Source organism: Tribolium madens, unplaced genomic scaffold (assembly GCF_015345945.1).
Source record: "Tribolium madens isolate multiple individuals breed KSU strain unplaced genomic scaffold, Tmad_KSU_1.1 Scaffold_71;HRSCAF=194;Tcas5.2_LG6, whole genome shotgun sequence".
Classification (NCBI taxonomy): Eukaryota; Metazoa; Arthropoda; class Insecta; order Coleoptera; family Tenebrionidae; genus Tribolium; species Tribolium madens.
The window spans coordinates 5,800,517-5,822,907 of NW_025401041.1; the positions used below are offsets into that span (position 1 = coordinate 5,800,517).

Here is a 22,391-nt window from a genome sequence, read left to right on the forward strand (position 1 = left end):
ATGTACTAGATAAGTATCTATCAATATCCTACCATTTAAAGATCACTAATGTACTTTTCCAACTCGCTGGGACACCCTGTATATTACTTTAATTTTTTTTAATTATTATTTTCTGACATATATTTAAAAAAAATTAGAATGAATTTTTACAATATTCAAAATTTACGTCATGAAATATAAATATGAGTAAATATAAATAGAATATTATTAATATTAAAGAAAATAAAGAACGCAAAAACAAGTGTTTTTACTTTTTTTGGATTTAAGAGATTAGTTTTTAAAGCATAAAGTGCAAAAAAAACAAAAAAGGAGCATTATACAGGATGCGCCAGAACTTGCGCTCCAGAGAAAAATAGGTAAGATACCAAGAATATGGAAAATATGTTAAAAAAGCTCTACTTATAAAAATTTCAAAGTTATGAGAGTTTAAATTTTGCACTTTGACTCAATTTATTTCTGTTGGAAAAATAACTTTCCAAGTTTTTTTTTGCTACAGGCTATTAGAAGAGGACGCCTAAATTGAATCTCTGTTTAATGTTAATTGTGGCTTTTATTGGCAAAATTTTTGTAATTTAACTAAATAATTATAAAAAAAACATATACCTACAAGATCATCAGTATGCAGTAAAAAATAATTGTCAAAATTTTTACATTTTTTCCATTTTTTCCATGTTCGTGGTATCTTATCTTACTTGAAATTTTTTTTGTGATACACCCAGTATATTGCTGTCAAAGTCCAAGGATTCAAATTATTTTGGAATGAATAACGGGTTCCATTATTCCAGGACCGTACTCATTTTTTTTTAATGACAAACTACATATTTTTTTACATATTTGATTGCATTGTTGCAAAATTTTAAAAAGTCAACTGTAAAAACTAGATTTTCACGTTGGAGTGTTATTTTTCGCGCAAAACCCCAAACAAAAAATAAATCGAGTCCGCCCCCACCTCGATCGCGTAAATTGAGTATTGATATTTTTCTGAGGGGGCGGTGGAATTCGATTCTTGTTTGTTTTAGCAAACGCGTCACTGCACATGCAATTCCACCCCTTTGGTGGCTGGTGGTGCGGTCGGCGCTTTTTAGGCCGTTCATTGCCATTAATCGAATTATGTTGCGGTTTAAGGGCACATTATCATAGTTACGGACCTGCGACAAGGAATAATTCGATTCGGGAATTGTTATGACGGGGAAGCAAACATCGAATTAGGGGATGATGACGAAATTTTTTTTTTGAAATTGAGTTAGGGAAGTTTCAAACGGCCAACTATAACAATAACACATGGTGGAATAACTTTAGACAAGTTTGATTTAATTAGTTTGAAATCCCTTAAGACACGATACTTATGAAAGTATCCGAATGTTTAAAATCGATAGTTGGCGACTCGGGGGATTTAAAGCTTTGTTTCGATGATTTCACAAAGCAAACAACTGGGGATTGGTTTCAAGGTTCGTGATTTTCAATAAAAAAAAATATGAAATGTGATACCAAGAAAATACCAAGAAAATTTTGATGCTAAGTGATGCATACAGGGTGTCCCAGCGAGTTGAAAAAGTCCATTAGTGACCTTTAAATGATAAAATTAAAAAAAAATTGTATAGGACATTGATAGATAATCTAGTCCATCGCTTAAAATTATTTTCAACTATACAGCGTGTCTCAAAAATAAGTTACAATACAAACTTGTGTTTTTTAATGAAACACCATATGTTTCTTTGCATTTTTGGATGTACAATGTTTTTACGCTAAACTTTTTTAAGTCGATTTCGCTTAGTTTTAGAAATAAGACGTTTTTTTTGACGAAAACATGCACTTTTTAAAAATTTATTACACAAAAACTAAGACAGCCAGAACAATTTTTTCTTTCTTTTGCAAAGATGAAAAGCTGTAGAAATTTTTTAGTGTTTTGCATTTGTAAAGATTAATAAATTAAAAAGTTTGTTAAAAGTTAAATAACTTAAAAAATTTAAGTGAAACACCCTATTTTTTATTTTTGCATCTAATATATTGATAAACTAGTCAATGTGGTCAAATCCTATCGGATTTGATTAAGAGTTTCATTTTTATTTAGTAAAGTGTCTTTTAGATTGTAAAAAATAATGTTTGAATCACTTGTAGTAGGTTGGTTCAGGTCACTTTAGGCCACTTCGGGTTACTTTGGATCATTTTGGCTTGGAGTAAAAAGAAAGTGTTAAATGTACTGACTTTTTGATTTTCAAAAAAAGAAAAATTCTTAAGGAAATGTTTAAAAATTCTTAAGGAAATGTTTAAATTTAGTGGTAAAAATGCCAATCGAGACGTTTCAAAACATCGTGCTACAAAAGACAGTTGGGGAGACTAAGAAAGTGTCAGATGTAAAACATTTAAAAGGTTCTTCAGAAAATGTTTGAGTTTAAAAACTAATTATTTTTTTTTAATGTTTAACGTTAAATATGTTTTTAGTTATTGATTATAAACACGTAAAAATAAATAATTTTAGAAAGACAAGTTAATAACCCTTTAAATGCAAAAACAGTAAATAGGGTGTTTCATTAAAAATTTTTAGTTATTGAATTATTAACAAACGCCTTCATTTTTTTTATCTTTGCAAATGCAACACACTAAAAAAATGTTACAACCTTATAGCTTATACCTTCTTCTTTGCGGTAGTAAAAAATGTTTCTAGATGCTTAGTTTTTGTGTAAAAGATTTTTACAAAGGGCATGTTTTCGTCAAAAAAACCGTCTTATTTTTTAAACTAAGCAAAATCGAATAATAAAAAAAAGACCAAAAACATTGTCATAAAAATCTACATTCAAAAATGCTAAAAAACATTGTGTTTCATTTCAAAAAACAAGTTTGTATTGTAACTTATTTTTGAGACACGCTGTATAGTTGAAAATAATTTTAGGCGATGGACTAGATTAGTACTTATCAATGCCCCATATATTTTTTTTAATTTTACCATTTAAAAGCCACTAATGGAGTTTTTCAACTCGCTGGAACACCTGTATAGGTAGATTCATATAAAACTACCTAACAAAGTCTGAGGTTTGTGTAAAGTTGATTGTATCGGAGAAAAAAATGTATTGAAAGAAAATAAAAATAAAAACTGTGTTTACTGGACTTTGTTTTGTTTTTGAATTATTCACACAACGTAAGCTTCAAAACCTGTTGACAATCAAAATATTTTTATTTTAACGGATGAATAAATTGTGTATTTGGTTTATGAGTCAAGTTTTATGCCCACCTCCCAAAACACACTTTTTAATTACACTAAAATAATTTTTGTCTACAATTTTTTTTTATTCTCGCGTTGTTAATTTTTTATTGGAAAAGTTTGAAGCGTGCTGGAAAAAAATAAATAAATAAGGGAGATAATGAGGGCCCGATCTGGGTTGCAGTGAATCAAATTTGCATTTGGGATAAGCCGTTTTTCGCTTCGAAAAACTACTTAGAAGGTTTAGGGGGCCGATAATCGTCCTTTTGTCGTGCCGACTTTGGGTGGATTTTCGTCCAATACCTGTGAGTTTTTCGGCGGCATTATGATAACGCGCCTCCGGGCCAAAATAATGTCGGCATAAATTTGTCGTGCGTAATAGGAGAACGAGGGATGAGTAAAAGAGGGGGTGAGAACGCACACCGGCAGCTTCTCTCTGTGTTTTAGTGTCTTGTCTTGAAAGCTACTAACTTTGAATTTTGCGGCGGTTATGGGGCTGCTGTTGCGTTTGTGTTACGAGAGTAATGGCGCGAAAATTATAATGACAATTAGGTAATGACGGAGGCGTTAAGGGGGCTGTTATGTACAGGGTGCTGCATTTTGGATGTCCGAATAGGGAATCTCCGAAACTAAGAGGTTTAGCCAAAAACGAGTGATACATTCTGGGGCTCATTTTTTGAGAAAATAATATTGGTTAAAACCGCATCCCGCTATCGTCTTTTGTTTTCGACTTATAGACAAAAATTGACATTTTATCGAAATCTAAAAAAATTCATATCTTCGTTATTATAGAAGACACAGATTTGAACTAAAGACATTGTGGAGACACTTTTTTACGTAGAATTTAATAATGTAGTTAACAATTTTTTTCAATTGTTTGTTTAGCCGTAATAAAATAAACTTGTATTTTTTTAAATGGGAATCATAGATGGCTATGTAATTTTTAAAAAGCTTGTTTTTTTCTTATCTAAAAAATATATGTTATTATATTATTATAATACATTTTTAGCAAAAAATTATTTTTGATTTTTGTTCGCAGTTGGCCATGAAAAAATGTTGCATCTTCAACTAAAAGGATTTAAACTGTATTATTCAACCAGTGTCACTAATTAAAGAGTTTTCTAAGTACTAAGTAATGAAAAAAATGCAAAATAAATCGTTAATCAACTTATTGGCGACTAATAACATTTCTTTGTTTTTAAACAAGCTAACATTACCATTGTAACTTCTAGTGACAAATAGAGTGTTGTAAAAAAACCTTTTTAATTCTTCAATAAAATATATTTTATATGACACAAAAATGGCGATATGGCTGTTCAAATACCCAAATTCCGTCTTATCCTACCTTCATTAGATCATCAAAAAAAATTTTTGACAAAAATGTGTTGACTGTTGACACATTTGTGTTTCCTATTTTTGGATTTTTTAAAAATATATAATAATTTTGTTCTGAAGCGCTCGCATATTCGTTCAATGCTTCTACCGTATCGTATTTTTTGAATTTTTGTAATTTTATCAATTTTTTTCATCTATTTAACAGTTCACAAAACTCTTATTGATTATTATTTACACATTTGGAGTGAAATAGTTTTTTCATGGCCAACTACTATCAAACAAAATATGTATTTCATTTTTTAAATATAGTTACAAAAAAAATTCTGTTACAAATATATATTTTTAGACCAGTAAAAAATAAGTTTTTCGAAAAACTAGCCGCCTATGATTTCCATTTAAAAAAATACAAGTTTATCTTATTACGGTTAAACTAATAACTGAAAAAAATTGTTAACTACATTCTTAAATTCCTCGTAAAAAAGTGCCTGTATAATGTCTTTATCTCAAATCTTCTATCACAACGAAGATATGAATTTTTTTAGATTTCGCCAAAATATCAACTTTTGTCTGTAAGTCGAAAACAAAAGACGATAGCGGCATGCGGTTTTAACCAATATTATTTTCTCAAAAAATGTATTAGTCGTTTTTGGCTAAACCTCGGAGATTCCCTATTCGGACATCCAAAATGTAGCACCCTGTACACATTGAAATAGCGTTTTATCACTTAGAAAATTTCAAATAGAAAAAATTGTGAGTGATAGTAATGTGACGTTTATTTACTAGTGGATGACTAGTGCAGTTAGTAGTGCAAAATGTTGAATGCTTTTAATTTTTTCAAATCGCACAACGTTTTGTACAATTTTTTTTTAATTTTTGAAGATATTTTTCAGTATTTATTATTAGTGCATTTGCGACTTTAAGAAAAATATAGAAATTCACATTTTCTCTTGTTGTTGGAAAATGTTGAATAATACGCGACATCAAGGAAAGTTTCGCATTTCGTCTCGCATACCTGGAGTAACATTTCTCTTTATTTAATATGAGTACCTAATCAAAATATTCTCCGAAATGCAATAATTTCATAAGGTGAAAACAGTGGCGCAGCCAGAGATAGAGTTTAGGGGGGATTTACCTATGTAAAAAATTTCAAGATCATCGGCCAACTAAGATTTTTTATTTTTATTCAAGATAGCTTTTTAGTAACAATGTTATTTAAAAAAAGTTGATTAAAGTCAAAATTTTAGGCCCGTATAATTTGAAAAACCTCGGCCAACTTTGACTCTCAAGTTTTCTTTTATGTTTATTTCTCAAATTAAAGAATTTTATTTGTAACAAAGATCGCCATGAAAAGAAAATATTAATTAGTGAAACAGTACTTTATTAAACTTAAACTGTTTTTTTAAATAACGGGAATTTTTTTGTAAATTTGTCAAAGCTATTTACGAAAGTTTAATTGTGAACGAAGCATCGTATTGAAAGTTATTAATATGATATTTAACATCTCGCTGGTCGTATTAAAAATTGTGGTCCGTTCACAACACACTCATATCACCGTGAAAAAATACGTCATACTTATAGTTTAAAACATTCACCGTTGTCATTATCATTGTATTGCGAGATCAAGATAATTTTAATCGAGTCATCCTTGTATCCGAAAACGTATGTCTGTGAAATGTCAAATAAAATGACAAGTCAAAAGGTAAAATAGCATAATCAAAAAGATGATGATTTTAATAACAAAATTTATGATCGTTTGATTTAGCTTCAAAAAAAAAAGGGTCTTCTTCGTTTTATTATTATTATATGTCGGTGACTAATTTCAGCCTATTTAGCCGTTTTACTTTTCGACTTGTCATTTTATTTGACATTTCACTTGCAGTTAATTCAAACACAGACATACGTTTTTTGATGACTCGTTTACAAAATATTTTGATCTCTTGATACTTTAGCCGAAATTTACAAAATAATGAAAAGTGTTTTTTATTTCTATAATTTTTATCATACATTTCATGCTGCATTTTCTTTATGTTTTGTTTACTTATATCTATTTCATCAGTACACTGCACATATTTTAAAGCTGTGGTGCTTTTTTACATTTATTTTTATTACTAATAAAAATAATTGATAATTTTTTTTTATTTTTACTACATAACTTACCTTTACTTTATATTTCTTTTAACTTACCTCTTGTTTACTTTTAACTTATTACACTTCTAACACTTTTGTGTGTTCGCGCTTTTATCCGCCCGCCATCTTTTGGTGCTTATTTAAATTAGTGTGTTGCGTTTTGCCATCTTATTTGCTCTTATGCTCTCTCTCTTATTATACTTTTTAAATCACATGTGCACATGTTTTAAATTTCGCGCTCTTATACGCCCGCCATCTTTTGACATTTATCTGAATTATATTTGAATTTGAATTTGAGAAAAATTGCCGACTTGACCGGGGCTCGAACCCCGGACCTACCTGCTGGAAAGCGGGACCTTATGCCGCTGAGCCACCACCGCTGCCGACAATCTCAATGTTTTAATTCAATATATTCATACACAATTTTTTTCAAGAATTTATTTCTTGCATTTTACAACGTTTTTATTTTTTTGTAAGTCTTTTGAAACCCCAAGAGTGCAAATGGCTCAATTTTGAAGTTTTTAATTTTTTCGATTTTTATCGAAATTCTGGACGATTTTTGAAACTGTTTATTGCTAATAACTTCGTAATTATTGATGCTGGTCCTTTTTGTTTGGTACCGTTGGGAAGAAAATTTAATTCTTTATCATATAAAACAAGACAATTGTCCTACATTAAATAGTTATCGAGAAAATTGCTGATAAAGTCAAAAATATTCAAAATTTTAAATCAAATTTAACTTCTAAACGATCAAGAATTTTGGAGTTTTGTCGACGCCAATCGATTTCTCGGAACATTACAACGTTTGAGGTCCAATTTTGCCGCAATTAACGAAATTAAAAAAAAATTGTGTATGACAACATCAAAATAATTCGAATGTTTAATGTTGTTTCTAAAATAAAATTTTATTTTTATTACCACTACAAAATAATTTTGCCTTGTTGTGTTCCTCGCTGCGCCACTGGGTTATAACTTTGTCAATGTTTTCCTCGTTGCACACATGTCTCAAATGATCCTCAACTTTCCCTCAAAATACACATAGTTGTAACCGGAAGCTTTCAAGTCAACTCGACAATCCGACCAAACCGTTGCACATTCCAAGTTCCTATAATTAGACGACTAATTATTAGCGACTGGTTTTCCGTCTCTAATCAACTAATTAAACTTGGATCAAAGCTCTTGTTTGGTTCACTTTTCTTGGCTATTGTCTCTCCCGGATTTTTCCAATAACAATGTTTAGCAACTCCAGTGGATTTCCCTAATGTGTGTTGAGGGAATGTTCGCTGCATCGGCCATAAATCCACAATGTCGACTCGAAACTCTTCTACCCACTTCAACAGAAATGGACTGCCAGAAATAATAGCAATATTTCATTTTTTACAGCCAAAGGAGGCGAAAATAAACAACAAAACGACAAAAGTGTGATTTAGGACACGCGAATTTGAATTTTTCATTAGAGTCAAAAGTGAGGAAAAGTTGACTAGATTAGACTAGACATTTTTGTGCACACCTTGTACAGGGTGCTGCATTTTGGATGTCCGAATAGGGAATCTCCGAAATTAAGATGTTTAGCCAAAAACGAGTGATACATTCTGGGGCTCATTTTTTGAGAAAATAATATTGGTTAAAACCGCATCCCGCTATCGTCTTTTGTTTTCGACTTACAGACAAAAGTTGACATTTTGGCGAAATCTAAAAAAAAATTATATCTTCGTTATTATAGAAGATATGGATTTGAAATAAAGACACTATAGAGGCACTTTTTTACGAGGAATTTAATAATGTAGTTAACAATCTTTTTCAGTTATTAGTTTAGCCGTAATAAGATAAACTTGTATTTTTTTAAATGGAAATCATAGGCGGCTATGGCAATTTTGAAAAGCTTATTTTTTTCTGATCTAAAAAATATATATTTGTAACAGAATATTTTTTTATAACTATATTTAAAAAGTGAAATACATATTTTGTTTGATAATAGTTGGCCATGGAAAAACTATTTCACTCCAAATGTGTAAATAATAATTAATAAGAGTTTTGTGAACTCTAAAATAGATGAAAAATAGATACAATTATAAAAATTTTAAAAATACTATACGGTAGAAACATTGAACAAATATGCGTGCGCCTCAGAAAAAATTATTTCATATTTTAAAAAAATCCAAAAATTGGAAAAATAAATGTGTCAACAGTCAACACAATTAGAAAAAACATTTTTTTGATGGTAATGTTAGCTTGTTTAAAAACAAAGAAATGTTATTAGTCGCCAATAAGTTGATTTACAATTTATTTTGCATTTTTTGCATTACTTAGTACTTAGAAAACCCTTTCATTAGTGACACTGGTTGAATAATATAGTTTAAATCCTTTTAGTTGAAGATGCAACATTTTTTCATGGCCAACTGCGAACAAAAATCAAAGATAATTTTTTGCTAAAAATTTATTATCATAATTTGTTGCAAATATATATATTTTTAGATAAGAAAAAAACAAGCTTTTTAAAAATGCCAAAGAAATCTATGATTCCGATTTAAAAAAATACAAGTTTATTTTATTACGGCTAAACAAACAACTGAAAAAAATTGTTAACTACATTATTAAATTCTACGTAAAAAAGTGCCTTATTTCAAATCTGTGTCTTCTATAATAACGAAGATATGATTTTTTTTAATTTCGCTAAAATGTCAATTTTTGTCTATAAGTCGAAAACAAAAGACGATAGCGGGATGCGGTTTTAACCAATATTATTTTCTCAAAAAATGAGCCCCAGAATGTATCACTCGTTTTTGGCTAAACCTCTTAATTTCCGAGATTCCCTATTCGGACATCCAAAATGCAGCACCCTGTTACAGTGCGATCAAAAAGTCTTTCTATCAAGTAGGCGTCCTAGTTGAGGACGTATGTTGCATGGCAGTTCGTATGTTATCTAGATGTCAAAAAATTATTTTATAAAAATTAAAACACCAAGCTAATTAAATTGAATTGTTCTATGTTCACCACGGTTTCCTGTTATAATTTACATAAAAATTATTTTGACATTTCTCATTTGTCATTGCAACATTTTATCTTCCTAAGACATACGTTTTAAATTTCTACGCTTGCTTGATAGACAGACTTTTTGATCGATCTCACTGTATAAAAATTACTTCAAACGATACAAAAAAAATTGAGTACGGTCCTGGGATAATTACGAATTTCGACGTTTCAGTCGATTCAGATTTGCGAACTAAACAATACCGCAAAAAATTATGTTTATGCGTACAATAATGAAGTCAATATTCACCGAAGTTTCAATATTGATTTGCCCCGTATTTAAATAAAAAAAAATTGTTTTCTCTCAAGCGATGATAATTTATTTATTCAATAAAACAAATGCCGGTCCTGCAATCCTATAAATACCCAGCCGACTAAATTTACATCACGCACATTCATGCATTGAGAAGTGCATTGACACAACGACCCCAAGTCACACCAAAAGACAAGAAAAAACCTTCCACCGAGCGAACATCCATTGTTATAATGGATGGCCGACATGTTGTTTACATTGTAAATGGCTTGTCTAGTTAGCGTTGCAATTAATCCCAATTATGGGCGGTTTATGGGACACCCAGACAGGGTCGAATTCTTCAGATTTTAGGGCCGGTTTTATGACGGCTTAATAATCAACACACCGTAAAAATTCCACGATCCGGGAATGTTTTTACTTATTTATATTATACCGAGTGAATCAAAATTGTGACATCACCTAATTCTGACTCTACTATAAAAATACAAAAATGCTTTTTTGGTATGTTACATACAGAGTGTCCCAGCGAGTTGAAAAAAAATTACAAAAAAAAATATATAGGACATTGATAGATAGTAATCTAGTCCATCGCTTAAAATTATTTTCAACTATACAGCGTGGTTCAAAAATATGTTACAATATAAACTTGTGTTTTTTTAAATGAAACATCATATGTTTCTTTGCATTTTTGGATGTAGTCTTTTAAAACAATGTTTTTACGCTAAAATTTTTTAAGTCGATTTCGCTTAGTTTTACAAATAAGACGTTTTTTGACGAAAGCATGCACTTTTTAAAAATTTATTACACAAAAACTAAAACATCTACGACAATTTTTTTCTTATTTCTGCAAAGAAAAGCTGTAGCAATTTTTTAGTGTTTTGCATTTGTAAAGATTAATAAATTAACAAGTTTGTTAAAAGTTAAATAACTTAAAAAATTACATGAAACACCCTATTTTTTATTTTTGTATCTAATAGATTGATAAACTAGTCATTGTGGTCAAATCCGATAGGATTTGATTAAGAGTTTCATTTTTATTTAGTAAAGTGTCTTTTAGATTGTAAAAAATAATGTTTGAGTCACTTGGAGTAGTTTCAGGTTGGTTCAGGTCACTTTAGGCCAATTCGGGTTACTTTGGATCATTTTGGCTTGGAGTAAAAAGAAAGTGTTAAATGTACTGACTTTTTGATTTTCAAAAAAAGAAAAATTCTTAAGGAAATGTTTAAATTTAGTAGTAAAAATGCCAATCGAGACGTTTCAAAACATCGTGCTACAAAAGACAGTTGGGGAGACTAAGAAAGTGTCAGATGTACTGGATTAAAAAAAATTTAGACTTGCAAAAAACATTTAATAATTTCTTAAAGAAATGCTTAAATTAAAAAAAAATGTCATTCGAAACGTTTTCAAAACATCGTGCTACAAAAGACAGTTGGGGAGACTAAGAAAGTGTCAGATGTACCCGATTAAAAAATTTCTAGACTTGCAAAAAACATTTAAATTTTTTTTAAAGAAATGCTTAAAATGAAAAAGAATGCCAATCCAGACTTTTCAAAACATCGTGCTACAAAAAACAGTTGGGGAGACTAAGAAAGTATCAGATATACTGGATTAAAAAATTTCTAGACTTGCAAAAAAACATTAAAAATTTTTTTTTAAAGGAATGCTTAAATTAAAAAAAATGTTAATAGACACATTTCAAAACATCGTGCTTCAAAGACAGTTGGGAAGACTAAGAAAGTGTCAGATGTAAAACATTCAAAAATTTCTTCAGAAAATGTTTGAATTTAAAAAATGGTAATCCAGACATTTCAAATTATTTTTTTTAATTATTTTTTTTTTAATGTTTAACGTTGGATATCTTTTTAGTTATTGATTATAAACACCAAAAAATAAATAATTTTAGAAAGACAATTTAATAATCTTTTAAATGCAAAAACAATAAATATGGTGTTCCATTTAATTTTTTTTAGTTATTGAACTATTAACAAACGCTTTCATTTTTTTATCTTTGCAAATACAACACAATAAAAAAATGTTACAACCTTGTAGCTTGTACCTTCTTCTTTGAGGTCGTAAAAAATATTTCTAGATGCTTAGTTTTTGCGTAAGAAATTTTTAAAAAGTGCATGTTTTCGTCAAAAAAACCGTCTTATGTTTGACACTAAGCAAAATTGAACAATAAAAGTTTAGCTTAAAAACATTGTCATAAAAATCTACATCCAAGAACGCTGAGAAACATATGGTGGTTCATTTAAAAAAACACAAGTTTGTATTGTAACTTATTTTTGAAACACGTTGTATAGTTGAAAATAATTTAAGGAGATGGATTAGATTAATATCTATCAATGTCCTATATAATTTTTTTGTAATTTTACCACCCTGTAGGTGCTAAAGCTTTATTTATTAAAGTTATTTTCAAATATACAAAGGATTTTATTATTCCAGGACCGTACTCAACTTTCTTTTCAAATAATAACTGACATGATTTTTTATATTATCGTATTTGCCTTGTCGAAACCTCAAAACCGTGTTTTGTTTTTTGATTTTGTGTGCGGCGTTGCCAAGTTATTTAAATTTTAAAGTGTATAAAAAACCGATTTTTTCCATTTGGTCCAGTTTGACCCTGCAAAAACCCATCGAATCCCTTGGTGAATAATTGAATCGGCCACATTCGGATAAATAAAAGTTAGGTCGAGTTGGTGACAGCTATCAGAGTCGGCGGTGGCTGTGAAACAGTAAAACATCTCGAAACTCCGACCGAAAGGTCCGTAAATTGGCTAACAAGTTTACCTATAAATCTTTCTTTTGTGTCGTGTCAAACTGCTCTCGTGCTGGGGCGTATGTTCTTATCGCCGTTTCTTGGGATTTTTTCGTCAAAAGACAAACGGAAAACGTCTTTATTGTTAGCAACCGGCCGCAAATATGACGTTTTTATCTCCTGGAGGCAGACGCGACCGCTCCCGGGACCTCTAGCTATCTTAAATAACGAATTCGAAGCAAACTTAATCGAATCGGGACAAAAAAGTTCGCTTACAATACAGTTGGCAACACTTAAATTACTGCACTAATGGCAACTTTAATTTTCTTCCAACCAGATGCTCTCCCCACTTTACTTTCAACTACAAGTTCCAAGTCTTGTAACAATTCGTCTTGGCAATTCACCGCCTTCCTAGATTGATTAAAGTCGCGTGTTTTGCCTACGTGTCTTGTTCGATGACTCATGAATTATTCAATGGAATTTAAACGAGTGTATTGGACGAAATTCTATACTTTGGCTTAGAAACATCATATGAACCTGTGTACCAAATCTGAGCATTGTAGCACGAGTTTGTCCAAATGACCTTGAAATATTTAATTGCTTTTAATTCGGTTATTATTGAACGTAAGTCGTATTGTGAGGCCTCAATCGTTTCGTTGGGACGTTTTCTGGAAGACTTGGCTATAGTCTTGGTAGAATTTAATTTCGTAAAGTTATTATCGGGCAAAATCATTTCCCTGACTCAACACACAATAAATTCAAGCCCCCTTGCCGTTTGCTTAACGCAGAGATAAAAGCTCGTCTCTTAGGTGTTTCCCAATTAAAATTGCACAAAACTCAAACACGAAATGGAAGTTTAAACTCGGATATTTGCCTACAAATGGAATAATTTAAAGCGTGTTGCTTTTCGATTTTTCGATGTCTCTCTCCGGTTTTTAATTAAAATCGAAAGTGTTGTAAATCTTATGGAGGTTATTAATGTGTGACATTTTCATCGACAACTTCTTTATATTCAGTCAGCGCTCTAGCTTATGTTTGATCTCAAAATCTGAGCTTCATATTGGAAAAGTTTCATTAAGTTTACGGGGGCTTTATTAACCGGACGTTGCGTCTCAGCACTCGAGCTTTCTGTAAATTATTACCTTATCTTTATTCGGAATACTTGCAAAGTGGTATCCCAATGCAAATCTCGGGTGCCATTTTGATCAAGAAAGGAAATGGAAAAATCTACTCTTCCGCTTGTAGTTTTTACGTAGTGATTGAATTTTCGGCTCGCCGGTCTCGAAGTGACATCGTAGTTGGCTTTGACGCTGTTTAATTAATAAAAACAAAAGGGCCGTCGAAGCGTTAACTGATAAATCGGGTCTTTGACGACACGTGACGCAAAGATGACACCTCCACTCGATTGAATTTCCTTCGATAATTAATGAAATTAGGCCACATTTTCATTCATTAATCGCCATCTTGTGGGCAAGGTTGAACGGCCCCACAAAAACGCATAAATCACACCCTCCGGTCCGGTAAGGGTTATAAATCAGGGGCGGCGCGATCGGAAGCACCTGTAGGCGGCGTTTCGGACGGAAAAAATGCCCATTTACACACGATACATCAAGATTAGCGCCCACTCTTACGCACCATTCATCAAGATAGCGGGGGCGATTTTACACAGCTTGCTTTATAATTAGAGTTTTTCTTTTACAGAAATCGCAATGCTACTACCTGGATCTCTATCGCACAGTCGTACAGCGAATGCTACCAGCGACATAAGGAAGAACTTACGATTGAGAGACCCGGAAGCGTATCCTCAATACGATCCTGAAAAAACGTAAGTGGCCATAAACGCACCCTTCTGCTGCGTATATAACACTTTATATTACGCATTCATTCATGGTTTTCTCGAGCGAAACATAAAAAACATTCGCTGGCTATATAGTGACGTTTCGCGCTTATAAACTGCCGAATTAGTCTTAAGCTTTGCTACAACCATCGATCAATTAATTTAGACCTGGATAATCTATCATTGAGATTAAATTGTACACGTGTACAGATTCAGAAGTGATTTATGACCAACCTGGAAAAATAATAATGACAACAACACGTTTTTTTGACGAGAATTTTATTGTTTTGTGGTACAGATGGCGAGAAACAAAAGAATTTGAAATTTCAAGGTCATTTGGACAAACTTATCCTGGAGTCTCCAAATTTGGTGGAGACATTTTTTGTACGGTTGTGACAAAAAGTATGCACTAGCAATGACGACGAATATATCTAAACCAAGATTTAATTTTTTTTCTGATTAGACTGCTACTTTTGACTTCACTATGGCCAGGTGACTTAGATTTGGTCGTCTTGAATGGTTTGCGTGTTTGTAAGTTGAATTATTTTCAAGAATAAGCAAGATATGAGCTATGAAAATTTTCAAGGTCATTTGGACAGATTTGTGCTAGGGTGGCCAAATTTGGTGGAGGCATTTCTTGTGTGTTTTTGAAGTAAAGTATGCAGTGATGGTCACAAGTAATGTTTCTGAGGCAAGGTATTGTATCTCTATTAAATCCTGTTAAATTTTTGGGGGAATTAGCCGGTCAATTCCCATGATAAAAGCCCCGGGAATCCGATATCTAGCACCGGTACACAACAATCCTTTAATTATTATCCTGCGGCTGGTATCCTTGTGTTTATCTCTAGCCGAAATTTGATTAGACCTGGCCATATTCGTGTAAGACACGTTTTCGGGACGGTAGGTGGTTGTACGTGCTTGTCCATGATTGTGCCAATTACTCTAAGTCGGCTTTGATTTTCCGATACGCTTAAAAAGCAACATTTACATGCGTTTTTGATGATTGTTCGCGACGTGTCGTGAGATAACTCGATTCGGGGAAGCTCTCATCTTTTTCGGAGTTATCGTCAATAAGGATCGAGGTGGCGTGGAGCGATCTTAGTTTGTTCTCAAGAAAATTGCTTCGCGAACTTGATATTACTGTGAAAAAGTGAGTGTAATTTTGAGCCGGAGGTGGGGGATTTGTGATGTGTGCGTCAAAAATTAAACACGGTTCGCCGTTACGACCTTTTAAATATTCATTCAATGGTTTTCTTTGTGTTTTATTAACGTTATTGTTGGAATTTTTCCACTTTTTCGCTCCTTAATTGCGCAAAGATCCCCTAATCAAAGTCTCATCGGGATCAAGTTGAGCTCTTGAAACGGAAACTGTTGAAAATTCCACCCCCTTTTGCAATAATTAATGCTGCACGAGGTGTTTTATTGTCATCAGCCCCCCGGACGTTTCGTCATATTAATCACCCCCGGTGTGACTTAATAACGCCGGTACAACGTCTAATTCACATCGTGTAAGCGACGACCAGCCGCGGTCATTTTAATTAATTCACGCTGTATACACAATGTGGGGAGGGTGGCTAATGCGACCACAACGGAGCGCTATGTTTTCATTAGCGGTCGTGTATCATGGCGTAATTATTTCTCTCGTTACGGTCCGCAAAGGAACCGCCGGTATTTGACTATGACACGTCCGTCGACAACAAAAAAAGGCCAAGTTTAACGCCAGATTAAAAAAACTACTTTTTTTAATAATTTTTTTAAGTCCGATTAAGTTTGTCGTCTTTAATCGTTTGAATGATTAAAAATAAAATTATCTTGAAAAATAAACGAGATTCAAGGTTTCAAAAATTTCAAGGTCTTCTGGACAGGTTTGTGCTAAATCGACCAAATTTGGCAAAAACGTTGCTTGTACGTACCTGAAGCAAAGTATGCATTGGCAATGATAAGAAATATCTCTGAGACAAGATATACATTTTTTGTCTCAAACTATCCTTGTAGCCTTCAATTTATTTATTCTTCAACACTGTCAAAATTTACGGTTTTTCTCCCGTGTAAGGAAGTTTTGACAACTGTTTGGCATTTCTCAATACAAAACGTCAAATTATTTTTAACAGATTTAAAGCAAGTTTAAGCCTTAAGACTCTAATTCGAAGAATAAAATGTTGTATTCCACTCGTTTGAGTGTAAATCGGACGCTTTATTCCACCTCGTGGATGGTAAACCACGAGTTACACTCGTGGTTTAAAAATCCACTCGGTCAAATAAAGAGTCCGATTTACACTCAAACTCGTCGAATAAATAACTAATAATTGATAGGTAGAGTGAGTAGATTTTTTTGTCTGCAATTATTTGAAATTTAACAGGTCGAATTATTTTTAACAATAAGTCAGATATGAGCTTTCAAAAATTTCAAGGTCATCTGGACAAACTTGTTCAAAAGTAACCAAATTTGATACAGATGTTTCTTGGACGTTTTTGAAGCAAAGTATGCAGTTTGATTAGTAATGTTTTTGAGACAAGAATTTATATCTTAATAAAGTAGTTTGTTTTTTTTTGCCTAAATTTGTTGCCTTATTTTCGAAACCTCAGGTCCTGTTGACGGATGAGTGTATTCGAAGCGTTAATGTTTTTTTAAGTCAGATTAAGATTATCGTCTTTAATCGTTTGAAAGTTTAATAATCAAATTATCTTCAAGAATAAACGAGATTCGAGGTTTCAAAAATTTCAAGGTCATCTGGACAGGTTTGTGCTAAATCGACCAAATTTGGCAAAAACGGTACTTGTACGTACGTGAAGCGAAGTATGTATTGGTAATGATAAGTAATATCTCTCAGACAAGATATGCATTTTTTGTCTAAAACTATCCTTGTAGCCTTCAATTTATATAATTGATAGGTGGAGTGAGTAGATTTTTTTGTCTACAATTGGTTGAAATTTAACAGTTCGAATTATTTTTAACAATAAGTTAGATATGAGCTTTAAAAAATTTCAAGGTCATCTGGACAGACTTGTTCAAAAGTAACCAAATTTGATACAGATGTTTCTTGGACGTTTTTGAAGCAAAGTATGCATTTTGATTAGTAATGTTTTTGAGACAAGAATTTATATCTTAATAAAGTAATTTGTTTTTTTTGCCTAAATTTGTTGCCGTATTTTCGAAACCTCAGGTCCTGTTGACAAGCGTATTCGAAGCGTTAATGTTTTTTTAAGTCAGATTAAGATTATCGTCTTTAATCGTTTGAAAGTTTAATAATCAAATTATCTTCAAGAATAAACGAGATTCGAGGTTTCAAAAATTTCAAGGTCATCGGTAGAGACTTGTTCAAAAGTAACCAAATTTGATACAGATGTTTCTTAGACGTTTTTGAAGCAAAAAGTAGTTTGTTTTTTTTTTGCCTAAATATGTTACCGTATTTTCGAAACATCAGCTCCTGTTGACGGATGAGTGTATTCGAAGCGTCGATGTAACATAAAATTTATCGCTTTCCGTTAAGCCGACCGTTCACGTATCTGGTACCGACTAATAACGTTATTAATTACACTTTCATGTATTTCGAAAACGTTTGACGTCGAGTTGGAAACTATGACGCTTGGCTGGCTTTGGAACAAACATGAGGGGTTAACGACGTCACGCCTGCGACAAATTCTCTAAAAACTCAACCTTTTTATCTTTTTATAAAGTTGAAGTTTGTCAATCCCCAAAGGTGTGATCCTTTAGGAATTTGTTTGCTGCACCTGAGCGGGAGAAAATCCCCCAGTTTTTGCTTTGTCCACCCTTGTCGTGATTAATACAACTTGTTGCTCGGTTTTCATGAGGGTTAGAAAGGACGGTCGTATTATAAGTCGACGTCCGAAGCATTTAAAATATTCAGTTTCGTCGTTCGGAATGTCTATCTTGTCCGAGTCGAGCTTATATGGCTTTTGCACTCTAGAGGGTGCGACTTATGAACTTTACTCGAGGTGGAGGAGAAAAGCTGCTATCTAGATTGATCCGATTTCAAAGTGCAAAGTCAGCCAGTCCACACGGACGGCTTAATGAGTTACCAACAACTGACAGAAAAGGAAAGTATTTTTACTCCTCACATTTGAGGAGTAAATTAAAATCTAATTTTAACACCCACAGTGGATAGGTTTTATCGAGAGGTAACGAGTGACGTGTTGCCCGACATTTAATTTTGAATAATACACAAGATATGAGCTGCCAAAAGTTTCAAGGTCATTTGGACAGACTTGTCACAGAGCAACCAAATTTGGTAATGGCGTTCCTTGGGCATTTCTAAGTCAAAATATAAATATGTGATGTCCTGAACTGTTCCTGGAGCAATTCCATTTGCAAATAATGTGTATTTTCCTTGTTTACTTCATAAAATCTAGTGCTGCATAAAATAAGTCATGAAATATCTCAATAATTTAAAAGAACGACTATTCAGCATGCAAGGATTTGCATTGTGGGTTTCCAAGTAATACGAGATGCATTTTCCATGCGACACAATTTTCCTACAAGTAGCGAATTGAATAGGAAATTAGGAGATTATGTCTATAAAGGAGCGGATGAATTTTTCAAAGGATTTTGTTCACATGTTTTACAATACGTCAGGAAGCAATTCGTGTGTTATTTAATTGCAATTTTAAAGTTTGAATGAAATTTTTTCTCTTTTGAAACTAGAAAGTTCAGTATTGCCGCCGTTTCAGGATTAGCTTTCGATTTTCCGCCCGGTATTACACACTTTATCCTTATTAAATATCTCAAAGTATCAGCTTCGTGCACCTCTAATAATCGCATGTGTCTACAAGAGCAAATAGAGAAGTTGTGTGAGTCGAGTTGGTAACTTGGTTGCATTCATGAATATTAAAATTACTTAGTCGGGACCGAAACACCCTTAATACATCAAAAATGGAGCAAAACACCCGCGTCTAGTATAATACCACGGCATACGAAACGTGAATAATAAAAGATTGCGAGTTGAATCAATGATTCGCAAAAGACAATCAAACTGTTGAATTCTTATATATGAAATGTGGTCGGTGTCAGACAGGACCGGAACTGAAATATGGACCTAGCAACGGAGGAAATTGATGCATTTATCAAAACGTCCGGTCCTGTATACATTGTCGGTTCATCGGTTCGACGATTTTGAAGCCGCACACACGTGACCCGAATGAATAATTGACAAGTGCCAATGCCAATTATAGATAGGCGAAAGTATAAATCATTCGAGGGTTATCTTTTTACGTGAGTTAATTGACAATAAAAATGCAAAAATTGGATATGGGTCATAGATAAACAGATTTTGCTACGCCACCACGCCCCCGGCATGTATCTCTGATCTAGTATTACATTTTTTTAAGTCATATTAAGATTATCGTCTTTAATCATTTGAAAATTTAAAAATCAAATTATCTTGAAAAATAAACGTGATTCAAGGTTTCAAAAATTTCAAGGTCATCTGGACAGGTTTGTCATAGATCGATCGAATTTGGCAGAAACGTTGCTTGTACATATGTGAAGCAAAGTATGCATTGGCAATGATAAGTAATATCTCTGAGACATGATATGCATTTTTTTGTCTAAAACTATCCTTGTAGCCTTCAATTTATATAATTGATTGATTGATATAGTGTAGTGAGTATATTTTTTGTCTATAATTGTTTGAATTTTAACAGGTCGAATTATTTTTAACAATAAGTGATATGAGCTTTCAAAAATTTCAAGGTCATCTGGACAAACTTGTTCAAAAGTAACCATATTTGATAGAGATGTTTCTTGGACGTTTTTGAAGCAAAATATGCAGTTTGATTAGTAATGTTTTTGAGACAAGAATTTATATCTCAAAAAAGTAGTTGAGTAGTATTACATTTTCTACCTTTTATTGAGCAAATTCTCGACGTCAATCGACTCCCCGGAGCATTTTAGTTGTTGTAGTTCAAAACATCACCAAAAAAGCAATTATTTTTTTAAATTTTCAACTAAACTTTAGCCATGTCATGTTTTCCAATCAATTAAAATCCCTTCGAGCATCGAAATTCAATTCCAACTTCCCAAAACTCCCATTTCTCAGGCATGCATCCGCACTATCGACCGGCATTCTTTTGTTTTTGTTATCCGGCGTCAGTGTCGTTCGTCAATCGTTGCGGACTTTATTAATCGATTCTAGAATGCGGACGTTATATCGAAATTTATTACGACCTTTAGAGATTCTTCCTTCAAGGGTTGACTTTGGACGCTTATTTTAATATCATCCCACTTGATCCTGTAATAATTAACGAGCGACAACGTCTTTATGTGCGGAAACTAAAACCTGGATGCGACACCTCCGATGATAAATCGGTCGGCGATCGGAAGGTGGGATGGATTTTAGTTTGATGTATTGTTAGAGTTTTTTTTTCAGTTTTGTTTACTTCAAAACGAGAAATGTTTGATGTTGAGCGCTTTGTGAGGTGGCTTTGAAAGGACACTCACACTTGGAGATGTGATGTTTATTGCGCTAACGAGACGTTAAATGAACTCTAATCCAAAATGGCCGATTTTTTAAGATTACATTATTTTTTGTGCAGTTACAAGGTTTCCCAAAATTTCAAGGTCATTTGGACAGGTTTGTCATAGATCGACCAAATTTGGCAGAAACGTTGCTTGTACCTCCTTGGACCAAAGTATGCATTAATAGTGCTAAGTAATTCTTCTGGGACAAGATATTCCGTTTTATGCTTAAAACTTTACTTTCAGACTTAAATTTATGTAAGTGATAGGTGGGGTGAATTGATTTTTTACCTGGAGTTGTTCGGATTTTACCAAATCGAATTATTTTCGAAAAAAAGCCAGATATGAGGTTTGGAAATTTTCAAGGTCACCTGGACAGATTTGTCCAGAGGTAACCAAATTTGATAGAGATGTTTCTCGGACATTTTTAAAGCAAAATATGCAGTTTGAATGATAAGATTGAAGATTTGCTGTCTTTTAAGAAGTAATAATTTTGAGTAATTTTGCGGACTATAGTATTTTTTTCTTATTATTTTCAGATATTGCGTCGAATTCCAGATCATCAAAGCGTCGAAGGCTTGCAGGAAAGAGCCCAACTACAACGCCCTGAAAGAAGGTGGGTTCATTTTCTTTTTATTGTTTTTTTATTGATGAAAAAATTGTCAGGTGAGAGGGTGTGCGTCCGCTGCGAGTCTGAAGCTCTTCACCAGAACTTGGGTTGGCGATGTCAAGGGCACGGTGTCGAGGGCCGTACTACCCGTTTTTCGGCCCTTTCGGCGCCCCACTGTCATGGCAAATGGTTGCGGGCCCATGCCGAGCCCGACCGGTCCTGCACGGCGAAAAACTGCAAAGCCGAACATGCCTTCATTTTCGTTTGAGCGATGGTCACCTCATTTCAGTCATTATTTTCCCCCCATGGTGACTGCGTAGAAATAATCAAAAATTTGGAAAATACAACAATTTAGAAAAATGTGTGTCGATGGCTGACCAATAAATATAATGTATTTAAAGGATTTATAATGTATTGTCGAGGTTTTTTCTTACTAAACGTGTTTTTTTTGTAGGGACAGTAGGTTATTCTACTTAATATTTGTTACTCGTAGCACTAAATATTTTTACTAACCGATTGTACATAACGATGCAATGAAGACCCATTTTGTAGGATTTTAAGACCTATATTTTGTCAGACATATCAAAGAATTGGATATCATGTCATTGTTGAAAACAATAAAGTCATTATAAAACATTTAATCAGCATTTTTTTCCCTTTGTAATATCAGAAATTTTTTGCATTTTAAATTCATCTGCATTTTTCTGATCCTAATGCTCCTGATACTTTTTCAAAAAAAAAATAAATTTGAATGCCTCTTCGCATTT

The 22,391-nt window shown here is 32.8% G+C and overlaps 1 protein-coding gene across 1 annotated transcript in view; it reads left to right on the forward strand.

Annotated features, from left to right (window-relative positions):
• LOC123009020 (somatomedin-B and thrombospondin type-1 domain-containing protein) overlaps nucleotides 1-22,265 on the forward strand; it is a 63,681-nt gene extending 41,416 nt beyond the window's left edge. The window contains exons 3-5 of the mRNA XM_044405114.1: nucleotides 14,404-14,527; nucleotides 21,554-21,630; nucleotides 21,681-22,265. Of these exons, the coding sequence (XP_044261049.1) occupies nucleotides 14,404-14,527; nucleotides 21,554-21,630; nucleotides 21,681-21,892 (413 nt within the window). The 3' untranslated portion in view covers nucleotides 21,893-22,265. The remainder of the gene's footprint in view (nucleotides 1-14,403; nucleotides 14,528-21,553; nucleotides 21,631-21,680) is intronic.
• Nucleotides 22,266-22,391: the final 126 nt, after the last annotated feature.